This window comes from Notolepis coatsorum, assembly GCF_963971535.1.
Source record: "Notolepis coatsorum genome assembly, chromosome: 4".
NCBI classification, from domain to species: Eukaryota; Metazoa; Chordata; class Actinopteri; order Aulopiformes; family Paralepididae; genus Notolepis; species Notolepis coatsorum.
Genome location: NC_140168.1, coordinates 129,694,830 through 129,719,209, shown reverse-complemented (window position 1 = coordinate 129,719,209; position 24,380 = coordinate 129,694,830). Strand labels below are relative to the sequence as shown.

The 24,380-nt window shown below is 43.3% G+C and overlaps 1 protein-coding gene across 1 annotated transcript in view; it reads right to left on the bottom strand.

Annotated features, from left to right (window-relative positions):
• LOC311226688 (actin-binding protein WASF3-like) overlaps positions 1–24,027 on the bottom strand; it is a gene marked incomplete at both ends in the record, with an annotated part of 98,727 nt that extends 74,700 nt beyond the window's left edge. The window contains 1 exon segment of the mRNA XM_084312102.1: positions 23,895–24,027. Within this exon segment, the coding sequence (XP_084168228.1) occupies positions 23,895–24,027 (133 nt within the window).
• Positions 24,028–24,380: the final 353 nt, after the last annotated feature.

Below are 24,380 nucleotides of genomic sequence, written 5' to 3'. Positions count from 1 at the left end.
GTTAATATTATGTTCTCTCTGCAATTAGACTGCCCCTCATTCATTCATTCATCCCTATCTGATGCTATCTCTGAATAGTTCCTGTGAGCGCAGTCAGTGCACCCGATAACGCTATATATATAAACCTGCATTCATTTGGAGTGAAAGACCTATTCCACATGCTATTTAGGGTTTGACAATAATTACACTAATATCGCTATTTCACAATGAACTATAATGAATTACGGGGGTCATACAGAACACGTCAGTCAAGCCTATTTCCGCGTTGAAACTAATGCATGCAACTGATCTATGCTGTCCGTCTGCAGTCCCCATATTCTACCACTGGGCGTCAGCTACGCATGCTCCGAGCTGTGCGTAAATATAAGCACGAAGTCAAGTTCAAGTTGAAATTGATGAATCCCACACTTTGCTTAGAAATGGTCGTACGCACAGGTTAAGCACATATCTGTGCGTAAGTCACGTTGATGAATGAGGGCCCTGGTCCTGGTTATGATGTTTTTCTACAAACCTTATCGGAGGTTAATATACCTCTATCATATATTGGGAATAAAGATGCACGTTGTTCTTTGAATGCTCTAAAGACCCGCACAGGTGTTAATGTGGAGAGAACTCTCTGCGACATGAATTCGCCTTCTGAAAATCCTAGCACCCGCAGAAAGAGGAGACGGAATGATGAAACAGCTGCAAGTTGGCTCAGTTTGTGAAATGCATTTATGTTTTGTATTTTTAAATAAAAAACAACAACAAAGAAATACTTTCAGCATGTGTGTTTTATTATATTTGTTACATACGTTCATTTAACATTCTTAAACTACAACAACAATGAAATACTTTCAGAATGTGTGTTTTATTATATTTGTTACATACGTTCATTTAACATTCTTAAACTACAACATGCCTGTCTATGGGTACCTCTGCATTTTAATATACATTTCTTATATTTCAAGACATATCTACTAACTAGGAGGTCGTTTCTCAAAGTATCTCCTGTATAATGTTTAAATATGATATCGTTAAAACTGTATCCTCGTGCTCGTTGACACAGAAAATATACACAATGATGTCCACAAAAGGCTGATAGTTCATTCTGCACGCTGCGAGTAGAGTAGTAATAGGCCTCTGTTACATTTTCTTGTAGAAATTCACTAATGTCTGACGGGTATGCTTTAGAGTTAGGACTAAGCCCGAAGGAATAAAAAAAAACACCCTCTCGTTCGTTATCAAGACACACAGCGAGCCAATGCATACCTGGCTTATTACTGGGATTGGTATTAACTATAAAACAGAATGGTCTAGTCCGGGTATTCTGTAAATTACTCTTTAGTTCATTACAAGCCCAGACACCGTGAAAACGCGACCCCAGCAAGGATGAACATAACGTTTGCAATTCTACATTGTTCATAGTCTAATAGTAATCTACCAAAACCTGTCGCCGGTCATTGATTTCAAGAATTGAGTCAAAACACGCATATACGATTAGCGTAGCTGTGGTGTGTAAAGGCTGTTGAAATCTCATCTCCAGACGTAGATTCCCTGTAGCAGCGGGCGAGGATGCCAGCCCATCCTCGTCAGGGTCTAGATTAAAATAATATAACCCATATCCTTCTAGAAAATCCTTTCGATCAAAAATCAGAGCAGAATCCTTCAGATGACGGCCTGTGGCTGTGAATAAACTGTAGTACTCCCTCACAGCGTTTCCTTGTGCAAACTTTGGCTGATAAGCTTTTGAGGGGATCTGACGACCGTCTTGACTTAAGGCTGCATATTCTAAATTAAAATGTTGAAAATTTAAAGGATTCCTAATAGGCGTACCATTATAAGCCTTGTGTTCAACTAAACCTAGTATTACGTATTTCGGTAGCAAACCCAGAAAGAAGTTTTCGTGGGTTGACACCCTCGAGTTAATAGGGATAGAGAATGTTTTTACATTAATACGTGCTAATGGATATAGTGCATTTCCCCTTTGTAACGCCGATGCTGTTAGGGTTTGTAACCGACCTCAAGCGCAACGGCACAGAGAGAGTTTGTTCAGAGTTAGCCAAAGCAAGGGCGTATTTATTTTCAGAGATACAAGATTGAATTAAGTTGAGCAACCGAACAAACGGGGAATCTGGCATGTGAAGATTGTTGCGGCTCTGCAGATTCTCCCAGTAGGTGGTGGTGAGGAATTAGCTTGTGACGTCTGAAGCCGCTCAGCAGATCCTCCCAGCTTTCACTCCCGGTGGAAACGGAGAGAGAGATAAATCTGAGTTAGCCCAGCGCACAACAGAAACAGAGAGGTGACTGATCCAATAAATATCCAAGTGACTAGATCTTCGGTGTACCACACCCAGTTAGCAGAGTCCAGAGAAAAAACAATAAGGTAATCCAAAGTGTAAATCCAACACAAAAATAGGTGAGAACAGTATAAACAAAAACGGGATCTCTTCGGTGTTTCACAAACACACAAAAAACTGGCGATCCAAAAAGAAACTGTTTCCAAAAACTCACCAGAGCGCAACGCGTAAAGCGGGCAGATACGAGGCGCAGCTCCGAACGGGGAATCAGGTTCTCCACAGGGATTCCTTCACGAAAGTCCTGGAGAGCAACAGACAGGGAACAGCGACGGGAAAGGCAGGCAAATGCAGGAGTATTCAAAACGATCCAACATCGATATTAGGGGGATCAGGGTATATAAAGCCACAGGGCGCTGATGACAAGCTGTGACAGCTGCGGGATGAAATTGATCATTGCTCCAGAAGCGTGTGGTGGGGAGAGCACCAATCAACACGGCACCTTACAGGAACGGAGCGTGTGGCGGGGAATGCAATTAATCAACAAAGTACCTTAAAGGAACGGAGCGTGTGGCCGGGAACGGACCAATCATCACAGTACTTTAAGAAGCCTGTGGTGGGGAAAGAACCAATCCTCACAGATGCATGGCCTAACTGTACGGCCGGGGATACTACGACCTTCTTTACGAATAAGGTCGCATTAATAATATGTAGAATGTAACCCCCATCTAGCGCTGACATTATACAGAAACCGTCTTTAGCTCTAGTGAGTTTTATTTTTAAATCAGCTTTATTTAATAATAGACGTTCGCTAGAAAATATATCTGAATGGATTCCACCCAGTAGATGAAACTCTCACGATAGAGCACATTCCATACCCCTGGTTTTTAAGCCTTTATTCCTCCCATCGTTTGCTAGACGGAGATCTTCCATGGCAACGCCTGTATCTTTAGCGAATAAACCAGCGGTAAATTGGCTATTCAGACTATCGGGAGAATAATTCAGTAATGTTTCAATCATAGCTCTATAAGGATGTGTAGAACTAGACTGACTGATTAAACGATCCTGGACTGTTACATCTACTTGGCTAAAAATAGTGTTTAACGGATAATTGATTATAGAGACATCCGTATTGGCTGCCAGATTAGTACCATCGCCATTGGTGATCTTCGCCTTTAAATATAGTAACGTATTATTGAGATCCAGGTATCGTTCTCCTTCACCTGGTATATGAAATTATATAGGAGAATCTCTAGTTAGAGCTGTTATGGGTGATATTTCAATATAATCGCTTCGCTCGATCGATAGTTGTGTATAAGGGGCTGCAAAGATATCCAACTCAGATCTAGAGCATTCTTGGGAGCGTTGATGGATCATGTTTCACTTAGAATATATCCTTTACACTGACACGTTTCTTCGTCGGACGTCTTCTTTGACTAACATCTTGTGTTTTAACCTTCTTATTTTTATAAGGCTTTTTATTAATGCCCCCTGTAGATCTACACCCAGGAGGTATCCTTCTTTTCGATGACCTCAGACCATAACCGGCACCGCTCTGCTCACCCATCCTAGTGGTGACCTTCTGGATCACGTCATCTAAAACCTCTTTACCTATATTTTTAGCCGCTGTCTTGATGTGTGGTTTAGCTATGTTAATACCAGTTTTAAGAAAAGGCATAACAAATTTGAATAATCTTGAGAAGATATACCCTATCCCTCGACCATATTGCACTGGGGCCCCAGCAAATCCAGCTAATACGTGTCCCACCTGAATTACATAATAATTAACGAAACGGTTAGGATGCACGTGTGCGTCCATAATATCTTTACTTCTTTTTTTATTACACGCTTACGTTCAAGGGCTTAAAATGTAATCTTACGATCACTTTCCCATACGTATAATTAACTAGCTGGTCTGTGTCTGTCTTGATTTCTATTTGAATAGTATTTATATCGGTTTTTGATACCCTAGAATAATGCACTCGATCATAACGTATGTTCACTATGTCTCCGTATGACCCCCTGATTTGTACCGTGAATAATAGAGGAACAAACGAGTCCCCTACGAGCTGATGGTCTGACAGGTTTGAATATATGAATAGATTATACACACCTGAACCTAGATCCGCAGGATAAGGGGCCACTATATTAGCTAAATCATACCATTTATAGCATTTCAATCCTATAACATAACATAACCCTGGAGGGAATCTCACCTCATACAGTCCATTCCCCATAAACTCACATCTATTACTAATTTCGTTATAAAGGAGCCCTGCCTTTTTATCACCTGTCATGCGTAGACTATCGGTGATTCGTTTTATTAATTGTTTAGTATTTCTATAGTAACCCCCTGAACCTATCCGTATTGTTTCAACCACCATGTTAGGATGTTTTAGGTTCCGACACTCAAAATATGCTGACTCGGGAGGTAAATTGTACCATGTATGCGGGTATGTTATCTCTGCCAGACCGACTAGCCATTCTCCTTTTAATTGGAGGGGTTTAGCCAGATTAATATTGAAACTAGAAGCCTTATTCTTGGGGAATACAGACATGCACGCGTTGGAAGGGAGTGTGACGTAGAAGCCTTCCATTGTGTTAATATGCGTAATTATGAATACCTCCTTAAAAAGTCTAGGATTATATAACGCCCTTATTCACACATTTGTGAGAGTACTCTTTAAGATGTAAGAATTAAATTTCGCCGGCCACCCCCTCCATTTTACCAGCGTGTACATCTTACCATTTACCCTCTTATCTTCAATACATTTCTCTATCTTGTATGTTTTATTCACCCCTTCCACAATCTTTTGCAGCTCCAATTCGTAGAAAACCCCTTTTACCGTTTCACCATCCTGGTCTTTTAAGACATACACCACCGGGACACGGGGTAAACGTTTCTCTATAATAAACGTCCCGTGCGTATAAGACGGCTCATAACGCTTGTCGAAGGCAGACTTATATCGAGATAAACGTACAGTCGTCCCTATATCAAACTTAAATCTAGGTTTTTTTTTATGAGCTAAAACTGATTATCCGTACAGGTTCTGAAATACCTGTAGTATGTTATGTTTAGAGACCTCTATAGGTCTCATTTTAATACTGGAGTGAAACGTGTTATTATAACTCTGAACCATATCCTGTAACATGTCGATATAACGAAAAGTATTTTTAGCTGTAAAAAATCTCCACATCCGGTCCTTCAATGTGCGGTTCAGTCGTTCGATAACGCTCGCCTTCATTTCACTTCCAGTTGCTAATGTTGTGTCGGTGTAACAATTCTTTAAAATGTTTATTAAAAAATTCTTTGCCTTCATCCGTTTGTATTTTTACTGGCGCTTGACTTTCATCTAAAACATTAGCGAAGGCTTTTGTAACAGCTAAACCCGTTTAATTTTTTAAAGGCCTGACATTAAAACCATCGTTATACTGTGCCAAACTTTGCATATCGCATAAATCAATTTGAAATAGATATAGAGGTCTTGGTACGAATACTCTATTTCTATTAAAATGTATTCTAGCAGGTTTATGTAGGGTATAACTATCTTGTTTTGATAACCATGTTTTAATAACATTTATTCCTACTTTATCTTCTGTAGAGACTTCCACAGCCTTACGCAAGCGTTCTACGCCTCCAAACGAACCAGGATTTGCGGGGTCATAATATATTTTAGCTAGTATGCCGTCCATATTTTCAAACCACCTCACCCCTAGGATTATAATACATGAGTGAATAATAACAGGAGACATTTATTTTTTTTAAAAACACACCATTTTATTTTTCAGAAATAAACAAATCATACTCTATAGACTTTTTGCCAGTTTTGGCACAGTGGACATGAACAGAAGTACTGAATCGTAGACTGCCTCAGTATCAATCTCTGGGTAATCAAGGTGTATTTCCTTAATCAATTTCTTCAGACATTCGCTATTCTTAAATGACTGAAACTCGTAGAGGAGCCCCTCGCAGATTCCCTGCATTCTTAACGGGGATGGGATGGCTAGACATAGATGGCCAAGGAGAGCGCTGATGGTAGGGGTCAGCTCACCACTCCATAACATAGTCAGTAAGGCCGCTTCGTTAACAACGCCGCTGACTATTTGCTCATTTGAAAACATTGTCTGCAGATATTATATTTTTACAAGAGACTCATATAGCTCCAACGGAACAGAGGCGCCTGAGGAAGCACTGGGTGTCACAAGTGTACCAATCTGCTTTTTCTTCCAAAGCAAGAGGGGTTGCTATTTTATTTAGTAAATCTGTCCCATTTCAAATGACCACGGTAGTCTCCGACCCCGGAGGCAGATATGTCATGGTGTCTGGTAGCATTAATTCACTACCAATAACATGCCTGAATATTTATGGTCCTAACATTGACGACCCAAGCTTTTTTCGTAAAATATTTGACATAATCCCTGATTTGAATACCACCAACTTGATTTTAGGTGGAGATTTTAATTGCTATCTAGATCCCTATCTTGATCGTATGTCCACTCGTCCGCCTCCGACCATTAATTCTGTTGGAGTACTAAACAATTTAATGCGTTCTATGAACATAGTTGACATATGGAGATTGCAGCACCCTACAGACAGGGATTATTCTTTCTTTTCCCACGTCCACAAATCGTATACAAGAATAGATTATTTTCTTGTCGATGCTAAATTTATATCTAGTGTGCTGCAAACTAAATATCATAGCATCCTTATTTCAGATCATGCGCCAATCACTATGTTGGTAAAGCTGGCACTGCCACAGACGCGATACAGTTGGCGCTTCAACCCCTCTTTGCTCTCGGAGAAAGCATTTCGGGATCAAATGAGATCTCGACTCATTGAGTTTATGGAGACTAATGATACCGGTGATGTCTCCGACGCTACACTATGGGAGTCTCTTAAGGTGGTATTGAGAGGGCACATTATATCTTATGAAGCCTTTGGAAAGAGAGAAAGACGTAAGCGCCTGGCTGAGATTGAGGCACGGCTCCCCTCGCTGGAGCAGGTTTACAGACTATCACAATCCCAAATGGACTTAAATAACATTTTAAAATTGAAGTATGAATACAATTCTATTCTGGGCAAGCAGGTTAGTACCCTCCTCCTTAAACTCAGACAGAAGCACTTTGAACTAAGTGATAAACCAGACAGACTGTTGGCTAGGCAGCTGAGGGGTGTACAGGCCAGCCAGGCAATTCATAATATCAAATCTATATCGGGCAGCTTGCTGACTAACCCTAAAGACATAAATGACCGTTTTAAAGAATTTTATACTGGCCTTTATACCTCTAGATGCCATGCCCCAGACTCTGAGGTTGAGAGCTTCCTGGACAATATTGATATGCCAGTGCTTAGTGATAAGGCAAGGGATGAGCTAGATGCTGATTTCAGCCTGCAGGAAATAACAAGTGCAATAAAGTCTTTCCCTAGCGGGAAGGCCGCTGGCCCGGATGGGTATGGGGCGGAGTTTTATAAAGCTTACAGTGACATTTTGGCCCCTCTACTTCTTAGAATGATTCAACATTCTATCACTAATAATGTCTTCCCTGACTCCCTTTACGAAGCAAATGTGTGCCTTTTACTCAAGAAAGGTAGGGATGGGACTGATCCAGCAGGGTTCCGGCCTATAAGTTTGTTAAATTTTGACCAAAAGACAGTTGCCAAGGTGTTGGCCACTAGGTTGGCTCAACATGTCGGATCTCTCGTCCACTCCGACCAAACGGGATTCATTCCTGGCAGGCTTGCTTTTTCTAATATTCGGAAATTACTAAACATATTGTACTCTAACCAAAGAAAGGACACTAAGCCGGCGATCATATCACTTGACGCTGAAAAGGCATTCGACCAGATCGAATGGAAATATATGTTCAGTGTCCTCCAGCGCTTTGGTTTCGGTGACAGGTTTCGTTCTCTTATTGGAATGTTGTATGCTCATCCCAGAGCTTCCATTCTTACCAATTCTGATAGATCTGACTCCTTCCCACTCCATCGCGGCACCCGACAAGGATGTTGTATTAGTCCCTTACTGTTCAATTTAGCCCTCGAACCCCTGGCTATCAGTATCAGGAGTCATCCCAACATCACAGGAATAAAGTTGGGAAAGTATGAGAGCCGTATTTCGCTATATGCGGATGATGTGGTCCTGTATCTTGCTGATCCTGCCTCCTCCGTCCCATGCCTCCTAGATTTAATCAGGCAGTTTGGTACTTTCTCTGGTTACTCCATTAACTCGGAGAAAAGTGTGTTCATGCCCATCTCAGGGAGCCTAGACTCTTCCTTTACTGACAGCTTACCCTTTAAAATAGAATATGACCACTTCACCTATCTGGGAGTAGTTATACCAAAGGATCCCAAACTCCTATTTAAACTGAACTTTGGTGAAATGGTCTCAAAATTGAAAAAAAATATGGAGAGGTGGAGAATTTTGCCAGTGTCTTTGGTGGGGCGGGTGAATGTCATAAAAATGGTGGTTCTCCCCAGGTTCCTTTACCTTTTTCAGAGCGTGCCTATTTTTTTGACTGCCTCTTTCTTTAAACAGATAGACACTATACTTCTGCCATTTGTCTGGGGCTATAAAGCACATCGTATTTCAAAAGCACACTTGCAGAAGCCAAAGCATATGGGGGGGCTGGCCCTGCCGGTATTCCAGCACTACTACTGGGCTGCTAATGCAAGGGCCATGACCTTCTGGCAAGATTACTTCATAGGTGATGCTACAGTAGCCATAGACGCCCCCAGGTGGCTAGACATGGAGGCGCATGTGAACCTAAAAAGCTCTCTTCCTGCATTGTTATTTTCTAAGTGTGATACGATTAATAAGATGGCTCTCAACAATTTTATCCTTCGGAACTCACTGAGAATATTGAGTCAAATCAAAAAGGTTTTCAAAGTACCTTCAACCTCGGCATATGCTCCAATCTGATATTGTTTTTTCATTATGGAAGGGAAAGGGACTGGCCACTATTAAAGATCTATATGTTGATCGTCACTTTGCCTCATTTAACGAACTTAAGTCTAAATTTAATCTTACAAGCTCACACTTCTTTCGTTACCTGCAGGTTAGAAATTATGTCCGCAGTAATATCCCAGACTTTGAGACATGTCCTGCTGATTACCAGTTTTATAATCTCATGAGCCGATCACCAGTTTCAAAACACCTGATCTCTGATTTTGTTTCATATTTCTCTGTCCAATCTATGGCTTCCTCCGACCACATTAAAGATGTATGGTCCACAGAGCTTAGTATGGAAATCTCTGATGAGATGTGGGAGGAGGGACTTAGCAGGATACATAAATGTTCTATTAATGCCAGAGTCCAACTTATACAGTTTAAGGTCATTCACAGACTACATTACTCTAAAACCAAACTGCATAGAATCTATCCCTCTGTATCGCCTATCTGTGATCGTTGCATGTCCGCAGAGGGTAATCTTTCACATATGTTTTGGTTTTGTCCCAAGCTATTTAAGTACTGGGTAGACATTTTTGACTGGTATACCAAGGCGTACAAAAGAGAGATTGCCCCAGACTGCCTTCTAGCTTTACTCGGCTGTTCAGCTAACACTGCAGAATTACCTTACAATGAGCAGGAGGCCCTGATGTTTGGTATGGCTGTGGCCAAAAGAATTATCCTGAAGGAATGGAAAGACACGTCGTCTCCAAATTTTAAAAGATGGCTCACTGAGATGGTCTCCTCTCTGCAGCTGGAAAGCATTCGTCACAGTAGGTCTGAGACCTTGAACAAATTTGAAATGATATGGGGTCCCTTTTTGGAATGCTTAGCTAGAACATAAGTGCTTCTCAATGTCCTCCTGTGTATTTTCTGTACTATGTATTGGTGTTGTCAGGATAGTGGAATTTCGAGCTTCGATGCGATACCTTTTTCGATACCACAGGGAAAAAGGTTCAATCTTAAATTATAATTTTTTTTGATAGGTTTTGCTTCTGTTGCTGGTTGGTTCTCCTCAGCTTCTCTCTGGTACTGTAGGAGAGGATAGATATGGCACTTTTGAAACCCTTTGTTTATCTTTAGATCATACATTTGGAAATAACTGTTCATCTCACTTCAATCGTTTTTTGTTGCAGAGCATGGCGTTTTCTCAGGCAGACAGATGTAAACACTGGTCTGTGTTGCATGTGCCTGACGGGCTGAACTGTTTGTATTGCAGTCATGTTCCGACTTAACTGAATGCACATGTGTGTGTGTGGACTGCTGTACTATTGGGGGTATTGAAGTGAACAATGCAACTTCCTTTTTTTTTATTTTATCTTTTTTTATAAATGATTAGGTGTCGATATTTCGGGAAATGAGTATTGAAACAGTTTTGGGTATTCAGAATCGATATGTCGATTTTTCGATATTTTCGACAACACTACTATGTATGTGTGTATATATATATGTATGTGTATATATGTCAGAGAATCAGCCCCTTGCGTCCTTAGTGTATAGCATATGACATGGTGTATGTTTGTTCATTGATGTGACAGTGTCTGGCAACATACTGTTTGTGTTCTTTTTATTTATTTTTTATTTTCTTTGTTTGTGATTTGTCTTGATGTGTGTTTGTGAAACTATAAAAGCTGAAAATAAAATATTATAAAACAACGCCGCTGACTGGGATGCTGAATGCTACAACCATAGCACTGTTCGATGAGATGTTGATCGATACAGCACTTCAACACTTCGGCCAGAACTAGTTTAATGCTGGCAATCATTAAATGGTCTAGGAATCCAGGTCTCTCGTCAACCACAACGGGCAGTATTGTAAGTCGTCTCTTCTCTGTGACAGGCATGTCTTGCGGAAAACCAGATTCAGGGGTGTGGGACCGCCATTGGCTGTTAGGTTCTGTGCCCCCAGCCGCTCCATCGGCTACGGTGTCTTGTGATGACAGATCAGGTGTTTCGCAGGTATTCATCGTAAGAGGAATGTATAGTAGCGGTGAGTTGGATTCATCAGACTCCAGTTCGTTTCCAGTGTAGAGTTCGTATCCCGTGTAGAAGGAGGCCATGATTAGTCTTTAAAGGCTGTTGTAACTTTTTTTTAAATGGTATTTTACGGTTAACACGCCCCTTCTTTCACACCCTCGCCAGGACATTTGGTATCGTGTTCCTCTGATTCGTTGTATGGGAAGAGATGTCTTTTTAGATGATCCATATCTGCTTGCACCTTTAGCATCTCGCTCGTGACAGCTCCACATGTGTGAAGACATTCTAACCACGTGTTCACAGGAACAGTAAATAGAACGCTCTCGGGCCCAAAAGCATACCTCTTGAAAATTGTCATTTCCCCCACCCCACTAACGCCGGGAGTGTTATGTATAGAAATACGTGCTGTGTAATATACAAAATAACTTTCTTTGGCACTAGACCCTGTTAACAACTTGATTAGCTGGCCTTCCTTGAGTTTTCAAACGGCTAAACCGTCTAACGCGTCAAAATAATTCTTCTTTATCTGCCAGAACTCTCTCTCGCTTAAGGCGAGACACCCCAGGTGAATAGTCAAATATACTTTTTTTGTTGATTTTGAGATTTTGTTATATTTTGCTTCCTAAACATGTCTTCTATGAAACTAGTGACAATAAAACATCAATAACACACATTTAGTTGTTTTTTTACTTCATTTTGCCTTATTGCATCCATAAATGTGCACATATTTAATGGGGAAGTGCCTCATTTGCATATATAAACATACATTTCAGAAAACTTGCAATATATTTGTTCTTAGTTTATATGTACATAACAAATTGGGAAAGTTTCATAGTGATATCTATTCAAATATGTTTTGCCTATTAGGGGGTACTACACTGTACTACACTGTTTGTAGCCTGTGTGTAGTTCTGTTCAGTTCAATAACATCATTATTATTATTATTATTATTCAGTTATCAGGCATGTGTTTAGGTTGTCTATTACTAATGGTTTGATTAGGTATTGTGTTTGTAAATATCTGTTTAAAAAAAAAAGTATGACATTTTACAATACAGAACTTTGAAGGCGTTTTCCCAAAAATGAGTTTTAAGAGTTTTTCCTCATACTCTGAGCCAGAAATCTCCACTTCAGTAGCACTCACATACACCAAACCTTCCAGTTCTATTCATATCTATGTTCTGAAGGTATTTACAGAAGGGTTTGTTGATATCGCATTCATACCCTGATTTATATCACATTTTATTCCTAAAAACATGGCGAAATATGGAATTTTACCATAAAAATGGACTGAATGGAGTATTTTCTGATTTATGGAGTGATAAAAAGAGATATCCAAAATCCCCTCTGTAATAACCTTTGGCTCTAATATGTCAACAAAATGAAACTATAATTTTGAAAATGGCTTTATCCAATGTTCAGATTTATGTCCTGGAATTATATGCAAATTAGTGCATATTTAAGTAGATCATGCCTCATTTGCATATTTAAACATACAATTTCAGAAAACTTGTAATACAAAAAAGTCTTGTCTTAATATAAGTAATCAACTGGGGAAGTTTCATTGTGATATCTATTAGTTAATTGTTTTACCCTATTCACCTGCAGTGTCTCCCCTTAAATAGAGCTCTGGCCTTTCTCCAAGGCCTTGGAAGTCAGTTAGACCCAGTTTGTATATCACCACTCTATCTAATCTGCCGTCATATTCCAGACTCAGTAATCCATCAGATGTAGGCCATACTTCATTATAAATGCCCCGTCCATATCTGCACGGTGCCCTTAACAATGCCTTGATACGAGCAAGTCTGTCCGCTGTGTGTATAACCGGTGTGCAAATATTGTCAGCCATTATGCTCGTGGATCTATCAGTAAAAGAGCCAGTCTAAATATATAGCTTTTTTTTTCTCTATACAACGCCCCCATTTATGTTGTGCGCAATATCGCACACCTTCCAAAAGCAAATACATACACCAATAACACCCCCTATACACATACCTCCAATGCTACCCCGTATTAGTAACCTATTAAAGGTCTCCATCAATATAATACTGTTTTGATCATCCTCTGAGAGATCTACAGTAGTCGGGTTTTCTAAGGCCACTGTAACCTCTGCCTGTGAGGACATACTTCCTCTTATTTTTTCACCGATATATTAAAACGTGTTGTGAAGGCACTCCCCTTCTGACACCTCTGTTTATCCCCAAACTGCATGTCCCATCACTGATACTAATGTGTCTTTTCTGAAAAAACATTTGAATGAGACCTTTTCACATCTCTAATCACCAATGGGTAAAACAGATAATCACACACAGACACCTTTGGGGGCCGTGAGTTTTTTTTTCTACAGATAAGGAAAAGTCGGAGGGTCATAAATCTGGTCCCAGTGACACAAAGTGAATACAGTAGTTTCAGGCCCTCCTATACGCTATCTTCATACTCCTCCTTGGGACCAACCTCCATCGTTAGACACCCTCCTTCACGACAATGCAGGGGGGTGTCACTTTCAGAATTTCAGAGAACCTGCAGCGCTTCATTTCAGTCTGTTGAGAGACACTTGAGAGAACACACAGCAGGGGAGAATTCTTTATACACACCAACAGCAAACTGACAGAACGGCTATTGAACATTTCTGAAACTTTTATTCTGAAGATAGAGGAATACACAAATACTTATTCTTAAGATACACACATTATGTAACTTAAACCACACACACACACACATACACACACACAGGGCCGCCTCTGATGATGTCGGCTAGTAGCTAGCTTAGCTAAAGGCTAACTGGCGTTAGCTAACCTAGAGAGAGCGCATGCAGCATTGTTATGCCAAGATGAAGAGGACGGTCATTCGGCAGATGAACTTCGTCAACTCCACGCGGTTGTCTCCATCCTCTTGGACGTTTGGTGAGTTTTTAATGCGCTCTATTCTATTCCCGCCGTGGATATCTCTCTCTCTCTCTCTCTCTCTCTCTCTCTCTCTCTCTCTCTCTCTCGGGAGCCAAACGGGCCGGCTAGCTGTTGTAGCTAATGTTATATTGAGCCAAAGCGGGCCGGCTAGCTAACGTAGCTAACGTTATATTGAGCCAAACGGGCCGGCTAGCTGTTGTAGTAGCTAACGGTGTGTGGCCTGGTGTCAGTACCTGGCTACTCTATTTGCAGTTAGCCTATTTAGCTGATGTCGGCCATTGGCTCCTTGCTACTTTGTTTTCTCTGGTATAGACCCTCTTCTCTTTGGATTTAAGTGTTGATCTTTGTCCTTTTGGATCTATGTATATTCATGTTGCCTTTGTGAAGTCATCTTTTCCTTCTGTTTTGTTCTTCCATTAAAAGTTGAATATCCTTTAGGGGCTCATCTTTGCTTATCTCTCTCATACATGCTCTCTCTCTAACACACACACAGGCATGCTCTCTCTCTCTAACACACAAACACACATGCTCTCTCTCTCTCTCTCTCTCTTTCTAACACACACAGACATGCTCTATATCTATCTCTAACACACAAAATGACATGCTCTCTCTCTATATTTCTCTCTCTTTCTAACACACATATACATGCTCTCTCTCTAACACACACACACACAAACAGACATGCTCTCTCTCTATCTCTCTCTTTCTAACACACACAGACATGCTCTATCTATCTCTCTCTCTTCAATTCAAATGGGCTTTATTTAACATTCTTGTATTTCTCAAGTCAAGTCAAGTCAAGAGTTTTAATTGTCACGGCATACAAGTATACAATGAAATGCGGGTGGTCTTGCCCGCGACGATGTGCAATACAGTGGTACAACATATAATAGAATCCAATAAAAATACAGTGGTACAACATATAATTGAATCCAATAAAAAAACAACATTGTGCAATAAACAGGTAACATGGTGTGACATCTCGGTATCTGTACATAGTATTTACAGAGCATATAGGACATGCTAGGTAGCTTTAGTAGTGCAATACACTGTTCCTGTTGTTATAATAATTTAAAGTGGCCTTTCCTCTTGGCCATAAGAGTGCGTGTGTGCGGCATGAGTGTTAAAGTGGCTGCTAGTGTGTGAGCGTGCACAGCGTGCGTGTTGTGTGTGTGCTTGTGTGTGCTTGTGTGTGGATAGTTCAGTTTCTGTGGCACTCAATGTTCATTGTTCAAGGCTCTGATGGCCTGGGGGAAGAAGCTGAGCCTAAGCCTCTCCGTCCTAGTAGCTGGGGTTCGCAGGCGTCTGCCTGACCTCAGCAGCTGGAACAGGCTGTTATTGGGGTGGTGGGGGTCTTTCATTATTCTGCAGGCTCTGGATTTGCACCTCTTGTTGTATAGAACCTGCAGAGTAGGTAGCGCAATAGCCGTGGTACGCTCGGCTGAGCGCACCACTCTCTGTAGGGCCTTCTTGTCCTGTGCCGTGCTGTTTCCATACCAGGCAGTGATGTTTCCGGTCTCCCAGTAGGTATGGGAGTTTTGAGTTATTGTCGATGTTTTCAAAGTCTCTTTGGGTTTTTGCAATTTGTGGGAAGTATGTCTTGGTATAGTGGGCAGGTTGTTAAGAAGTGGAGCTCGGATTCCACCTCATCTTGTGTGCAGTGGGTCTGTCTTCGCTTGGGAGCCAGGTCTGCCTATGGCGGCCTTTCTCGATGGCTAGGCTGTGCTTGCTGAGTCTGTACCTAGTCAAGGATCTTCTTAATATTGGGTCAGTCACAGTGCTCAGGTATTCTGCCACTGTGTACTCTCTGTTTAAGGCCAAATAGCATTTCAATTTGCTCTGGTTTTGGGTTGTTTCTTTCTAATGTGAGTATCTCTCTCTCTCTCTCTCTCTCTCTCTCTCTCTCTCTCTCCCTCTCTCTCTCTCTCTCTCTCTCTCTCTCTCTCTCTCTCTCTCTCTCTGGCCTTGCTCTGGTGGAGGGTCAGGGGCATTGCCGGGTCTGTGCAGCGATAACACTGTATATTGACTGTAGAACGGGAGCTCTCTCTCACTCTCTCTCTTGCTATATGTTGACTGTATCATGCCCAGCCTCGGGCAGCGCTATTATTTAAGAATATGTTGACTGTAAAAAAAAAAAAAAAAAAAAAAATTATATTATATATATATTTTTTTTAAATGACCTTTTAGGGGGGGGGGGGGGGTGGGGGGGGGGGGGGGGGGGGGGGGGGGGGGGGGGGGGGGGGGGGGGGGGGGGGGCTCGCGTTTAAATCTCGCACAGGGCCTCGCTTTTTTCCCAGGCGGCCCTGCACACACACACACACACACACACACACTTATTCTGAAAACCTTGGAATACACAAATACATTCTGAAGATGCACAAATGCATATTCTGAAGAACGTGGAATACACAAATACATATTCTTAAGATACACAAATACAATCTGAAAATTAAAAAAAAAAATTATTTTTGAATCTTTTATTTTTGAAAAACTTTTATTTTGAAAAAAATTTCTAAAAACGGAAGTCCCCGCCCTTATAACCCCCTCCCCTTCCGAAACCGGATGTCCCGCCTCCTAAACCGGATGTCCCGCCTCCTTGAACCTATCGACCAATCAGAGAAGCCTTAAGGGGTCATAAATCGTCTCAAAAAGGGGGCGTGGTTACAATCCATAAAACTTGGCTATATGCCCTTATAAGGTATGACATACCCGGAAGTCCCGCCTCCTTGAACCTCTTGACCAATCAGAGAAGCCCAAAGTTCAAAAAAGGGGCGTTGCTACAATCCACCAAACTAAAAGGGGTGTGTTTTGCATAATGAAGAAGGGCAATATGTAATCTCTCTCTCCTGTTTGTCAAATAAAAAATTGCTGTCGAAGATGACCCGAGGTTCCTGACAGAGGTGGAGAGGTTTGGACGCAGGGGACCAAGGTGCGCCAATGAGGGGGGCTCGGGGGGCACTATTAAAAACAATGACCTCGGTTTTCCCTTCGTTTAATGTCAGGGAGTTTTCAGACATCCAGCACTTGATTTCTGCAGGCAGTCAAGTAGTGGTTTTATTGATGTTTTCCCTTGGGGTGGGTTTTAAGGGGAGTTAGACCTGCACGTCATCGGCGAAGCAATGGAATGAGATGTTATGTTTTGCCAAGATCTGGCCTAGGGGGAGTATATATAGGAGGAAGAGAGTGGGACCCAATATCGAGCCTTGGGGCACCCCGCAGGTGAGGGGGGCCACAGAGGAAGTGAAGTCACCAAGTTGGACAGAGAAGGTCCTATTGCTTAGGTAGGACCGGAACCAGTCTAAGACGGGGCCCCTAAGGCCTACATAATGCTTGAGGTGAGCTAAAAGGATGTGGTGATCTACCGCATCAAAGGCGGCTGTGAGGTCAAGGAGTAGTAGTAGGGATGGGTTACCTGCATCAGCAGCTGAAATCAGGTCGTTTAAGACACGGAGGAGGGCCGTTTCAGTGCTGTGTCATGGTTTAAAGCCAGATTGGAATTTATCATGGATGTTGTTGTGTTCAAGGAATGATTGTAGCTGTATGTAGAGTGTGTCCCCCCCCGTGGATGAGCCCCCCCCCCCTCCCGCGGCAGCCGGCGCGTCAGTGACGTCATTAGCCGGTGAGCTAACGTCGCCACTGCTCGCTCCAAACCTGGCGTAAAAGGAGTTTAGTTCATCCACGAGAGAGGCATCAGCACTCACTATTGAGGGGGGGCTGACTTTATAATCAGTTATCGTTCGTACTCCCCGCCATAAGCCTCTCGTGTCGTTCTGTGTCTCAATCTTGTTCGCATATCGCCGTTTAGCAGCTCGCACCTCTTTGCGTAGCATATAGGCTGCTACCTTGTACTCTTCCATACTTCCCGATGCTCGGCCCGAGTTGTAAGCAGCGGTACAAGCATTCAGGGCCACTCGGAACCTTTAGATAGATAGAGAGAGAGAGAGAGAGAGAGAGAGAGAGAGAGAGAGAGAGAGAGAGAGAGAGAGAGAGAGAGAGAGAGAGAGAGAGAGAGAGAGAGAGAGAGAGAGAGAGAGAGAGAGAGTGTTCAGGAAGTGGCGAGATTCAGGGAGTGGAGAGATGAGAGAGAGAGAGAGAGAGATAGAGAGAGAGAGAGAGAGAGAGAGAGAGATAGAGATAGATAGATAGATAGATAGATAGATAGATAGATAGATAGATAGATAGATAGATAGATAGATAGATAGATAGATAGATAGATAGATAGATAGATAGATAGATAGATAGATAGATAGATAGATAGATAGATACAGTAGAAGCCCTCGAGAATCACGTCCCCACTGCCACTCATCTACCACTCCAATGTCACTTTAGAACTCACTCAGGTGTTAATTTTCGGGGGCTGGTACTTAATTTAAGTGCTTCCCCAGGGAGGGGGTCGGGGGCTACTGCCCTCAGACCCCCAAGATAATTTTTATATGGGCAGTCTGACTTGGCGTACTGACCATATGTGTCACCTCACAGCGCTTTGTGCCAGATCTCTACATTTCAATTTTTCAGATTATTCCAGATTGCTAAAGTACAGAATCTAAGCTTTCAAATGATGTGTCATATGTTGAAATCTGAGAATGTTTTGAACACGATGTGCTCAATTATAACTTCTAAAACTGGCTGTGTTCTAGAATACTTAAGAGGTGAAAAGGCTTCTCAAAGGAAGGTCACTTTTCACACTTCAGACCGTTTCAACTGGGCGTCAACAAAACCCCCTCCAGCAACGCCCCTCACCTGAATAACATTAACATAATTAAGTGCTGCCATCAGAGTTCTCTCTCCTCAGGACCCCTGTCTCTCCAGGACCCCCTATCTGGACTGTATAGGACTGTGAAGCTATGTACCCCCCCCCCCCATGCTGCTTTGACACCAGAATTATTGTTAAATCTATGTCACAACGAGAAAAAGCAACAAAGTCCTCACTCAGTGGCATGGGCCTAATGTTATGTAGCTCTGCAAGCTGCTTACACACACACTTACCTGATATGCTAAGAGTTAAAAAAGAAGAAGAGAGTATTTGATGAAGAAACTGTACATTGTATGAGGTGGGGTGGGGGGTAGTTATGTCACATACACACATCAAGCTGCAAGCAGAATTATTGTTAAATCTACAGTATGTCACAACGAGAAAAAGCAACAAAGTCCTCACTCAGTGGCATGGGCCATTCTCTGATGCATAAATAATAAAATAATGTATGATTGAAGACATACACACTGTCCTCATATCCCTCCTAGTGACACATACACACTGTCCTCATATCCCTCATAGTTACACATACACACTGTCCTCATATCCCTCCTAGTTACACATACACACTGTCCTCATATCCCTCCTAGTTACACATACACACTGTCCTCATATCCCTCCTAGTTACACATACACATCCCTCCTAGTTACACATACACACTGTCCTCATATCCCTCCTAGTTACACATACACACTGTCCTCATATCCCTCCTAGTTACACATACACACTGTGCTCATATCCCTCCTAGTTACACATACACACTGTGCTCATATCCCTCCTAGTTACACATATACACTGTGCTCATATCCCTCCTAGTGACACATACACACTGTCCTCATATCCCTCCTAGTTACACATACACACAGTCCTCATATCCCTCCTAGTTACACATACACACTGTCCTCATATCCCTCCTAGTTACACATACACACTGTGCTCATATCCCTCCTAGTTACCCTCCTAGTTACTCCAGCATCATTAACACCACGGTAACTCCCCTACATGTATCTGACCATTCCTTCATATCCTTCTCACTAACTCTCATGCTTAACCGAAAAGTCTTCACCCCAACTCAAACCGTCTCACTCAGACGCAACCTGCCCTCCCTATCCCCCTCCACCCTCTCCTCTGACATAATATCCGCTCTACCTTTGAGTGACACCTTCTCTGCTCTCCCCACAGAGATGGCAACCTCCACCCTCCTCTCAGCCCTTGCAACCTCCTTCGACAAGCTCTGTCCCCTCGTTGAGAAACCTGCCCGCCGTTCCCCACCCAGTCCATGGCTGACGGATGCAGTGAGAGAACAAAGACAGGTCCTGAGAGCGGCTGAGAGGAAGTATAGAAAGTCAGGCCTCACTGCTGACATCGACACATATCACAACCTCTTGTTAACATTCTCCAAAACCATTACTAATGCCAAAGCTTCTTTCTTTCACCATAGGATCGAGGCCTCTGCCAAGAATCTTCGCAAACTGCATGCTACCATGTCCTCCCTCCTCACTCCCCCCCCACATCCTCCTCCCTCATCTTTTTCTGCCGAAGACTTTGCGATCTTCTTTGAGGAAAAAGTGGAGAACATCCGCAGCTCCTTCTCCCAACCCCCACCCATTCCAAACGCTGAATCGAGAACCTCATCCTTCACTCTGTCATCTTTCTCTCCCATTACAGAAGCCGAGACCCTGACACTGGTAACGTCGAACCGTCCGACTACATGCCAGCTGGACCAGCTACCCTCCCCACTCCTCCAGACCATAGCACCGGACATCCTCCCATTCCTAACTGCAACCGTCAACTCCTCACTCAACTCGGGGGTGGTCCCCACCTCCCTAAAACAAGCCAGAGTCACGCCCCTCATAAAAAAACCAACCCAGAACCCCACCGTCATAGCCAACTATCGCCCTGTCTCTCTTCTCTCCTTCCTTTCTAAAACACTTGAACGTGCTATATCCAACCAACTTACTGCTTATCTCTTACAGAATGACCTCCTAGACCCCAATCAGTCTGGCTTCCGGACTGGCCACTCCACAGAAACGGCCCTCATTGCGGTCACAGAGGCACTTCACTTAGCAAAAGCGAAAGGCCTCTCCTCTGTCCTGATTCTCCTAGATCTATCTGCAGCCTTCGACACAGTCAACCATCAGATCCTCCTCGCGGCCCTCGCAGGAATGGGAGTGGCTGGATCTGCGCTGACATGGCTGACATCATACCTCAATGACCGCTCCTACCAAGTGTCATGGAGAGGGACTCTGTCGGCCACCCGCCCCCTCCGGACGGGTGTCCCCCAGGGCTCGGTCCTAGGACCCCTTCTCTTCTCCCTCTACACTAAATCACTGGGTAACATTATCACGTCTCATGGCTTCTCATATCATTGTTATGCCGATGATACTCAACTATTCATCTCCTTCCCTCCCTCAGATATCCACGTCTCTGAGCGGATCTCGGCCTGTCTGTCCGACATCTCCGCCTGGATGACGACCAACCACCTCAAACTGAACCTAAGCAAAACAGAATTGCTCCACCTGCCGGCCAAATCCTCCCCCCTGACCGACCTCTCCATCACAGTCGAGAATGCAGCTGTGACCGCGTCGCCGACCGCCAAGAACCTTGGTGTTGTCCTCGACGACCAGTTGAACTTCTCTGCTCACATCGCAGCGACAACCAGAACCTGCAGATTCCTCCTGAGCAACGTCAGAAGGATACGCCCCTTCCTGACAAAAGAAGCCACCCAACTCCTCGTCCAATCAACAGTCATCTCCCGCATCGACTACTGCAACACACTGCTAGCTGGCCTCCCGGCCACTGCCACCAAGCCTCTTCAACTCATTCAAAATGCAGCGGCCCGCCTGATCTCAAACCTACCGAAGTCGGCCCATGTCACCCCACTTCTTAGGGACCTGCACTGGCTCCCCATTGCTGCACGTATCCGCTTCAAGGCCCTCGACCTAGCATACCGTGCGGCAAAGGGAACCGCTCCCGCCTACCTCCGGTCAATGGTCTCTAACTACACACCCTCAAGACCCCTACGCTCTGCATCTTCTGGCCGCCTCAGATCTACTCCTATCCAAGCTCCCGGAGGGTCATCAAAGAGAAGCCGCCTATTCTCAGTCCTTGCCCCACAATGGTGGAATGAACTACCCATCCCAGTTAGGACAGCCGAATCCCGTCCAATCTTTCGCCGTCGACTAAAGACTCACTTCTTCAACCATTATCTGAAATGATAAAAAAAAAAAAAAAAAAAAAATCTAACCCCGACTAACCTTAATGTCATGCACTTGTCCTAATAAACTAACCTACACTGTAACACGCAACACTTTGATGAACATTGTTACTCAGCTGATAGAGTTATACCCTTCTTGCTGTCTTGTCGCACAGAACTTGTAAGTCGCTTTGGATAAAAGCGTCAGCTAAATGACTAAATGTAAATGTACACACTGTGCTCATATCCCTCCTAGTTACACATACACACAGTCCTCATATCCCTCCTAGTTACACATACACACTGTGCATGTTATGTAGCTCTCCACCTTGCTATCTGAAACAATAGCTATCAATATAATGTTAGCAACTTTAACTTACATGGCTGTGTGGCTAGCTAGCTAGCTAACGCTAACGTTAATGTAGCATGAGCTCGTCGTAATAACACAATAAACGTGACATGGTTGGACTTGTGGTCGGCAGAAAAACTTGGTGTAGTTTTATCAAAGATGCGGAATTGTAAACATGCTACTGTAAACATAAACAAACATTCTTAAACTTACCCATGCAGACGCATCTCGACCGATCTCATAGTTAATTCCGTTGAATAGCGCGGTGTTTTCACCGGTGAGCAGAGACTGAATCAACTGGTTTAACAAAGTTCCTGTACTCGTTCATTAGATCCAATGCATTCATCTCTTTCTGATCCAGAGTGCAGCTGCAACCTGATGATAATCCCATTGAAAGTGTAAACAGACAGCCAGTGCGTCGCTCTAACACTCCCCCAATGTAAATCTCTGCGGGCTTGATTCACATGCAAATACAGTAATTACGCCCCCGTTTCATTGAAATAAAGTCCGTGAACAACCTAAATTTAAACACAGGATTGACACTATTTTAGATATTCTAACTGTTCGTTTTTATAGTAAACAAGTACTTATACATTCAATTTATAATAATATGAAGAAAAGAAAAAAACACATAAAAAAAAAAAAAAAACTCTAGAACGTCTAGCCGAGAAGGGGGCGGGCCGAGTTGTGGTCACTAGCGCTGCGAGGTGACACATATATTAGTGTTGCAATGTATGATAAATAAACAGTGAAAAAATCTAAGAAATCGGATGGGGCTGGGACATTTGGGACAAATAAAAATGTAAGATGAAAATCTCCCCAGCCGTGGAGGTGTGAAATCTGGCCCGGTCGAGAACAATAGGAGTCTCAAAATCAGAGTGGTGAAGTAGTGGCAGAGTAGCAGTAAATGCCTGACTTCTAAGGGCTTCTACTGTAGATAGACTACTTCACAATCACAAACATACTCTAATTGTGTCTAGAGACACTCATTTCCAGGATGTGGTGATTGATCAAATGACAGACATGCTTCTGTAGCGCTGTGCCCATAATGAGGATCTGATTGGATGAACTGCTCAGGCCCAGTCTGCAGGTCCCGCCTCCTCTGTTGTGCTCGGCAGTCAATCAAGCGGCGGAGCAGAGAGACGGAGAGAAGCGAGGCGAGAGTGAGGTGTCGGAATATATTAATGAATTCATATCACTTTTGAATTCCATCACATCATCACAGTTCAATCAGTTAACGTGTTTTATCGATAGTCTGACAGCCCACACACACGTACGCAGACACACACACACGCACACACACACACACACACACACACACACACACACACACACACACACACACACACACACACACACACACACACACACACACACACACACACACACACACACACACACACACACACACACACACACACACACACACACACACACACACACACACACACACACACACACACACACACTCTCTCTCTCACTCTACTCACTGAGGCTGCCCAGCTGCTTGATGATGGCAGCCAGGGTGCTGTTGGTGACGCACTCCAACTCACTGGTCACCCCGTCTGGCACTGCCCCCCGACACAGGTGCCTGGGCTCGATGTTCCTCTTGACCAATGGCATGGTGCTCTAACACCTGGGGGAGAGGGGAGAGAAAGGGGAGAGAGAGAGGGGGGGGAGGCGGGAGAGAGGGGAGAGATAGAGAGAGAATTCAGACTTCTTTACTCAACGCCGTGGGGTTAGACAGGGGTGCAGTTTGAGTCCAACCCTCTTCAACATATACATCAATGAACTGGCAAAAACATTGGAACAAACTGCAGCACCTGGCATCCCCCTAGCAAACACCGAAGTCAAATGCCTGCTGTTTGCAGATGACCTGGTGCTGCTGTCTCCAACAAAAGAAGGGCTACAGCAGCACCTTGATCTTCTGTACAAATTATCACAGACCTGGGCACTGACAGTAAATCTAACCAAAA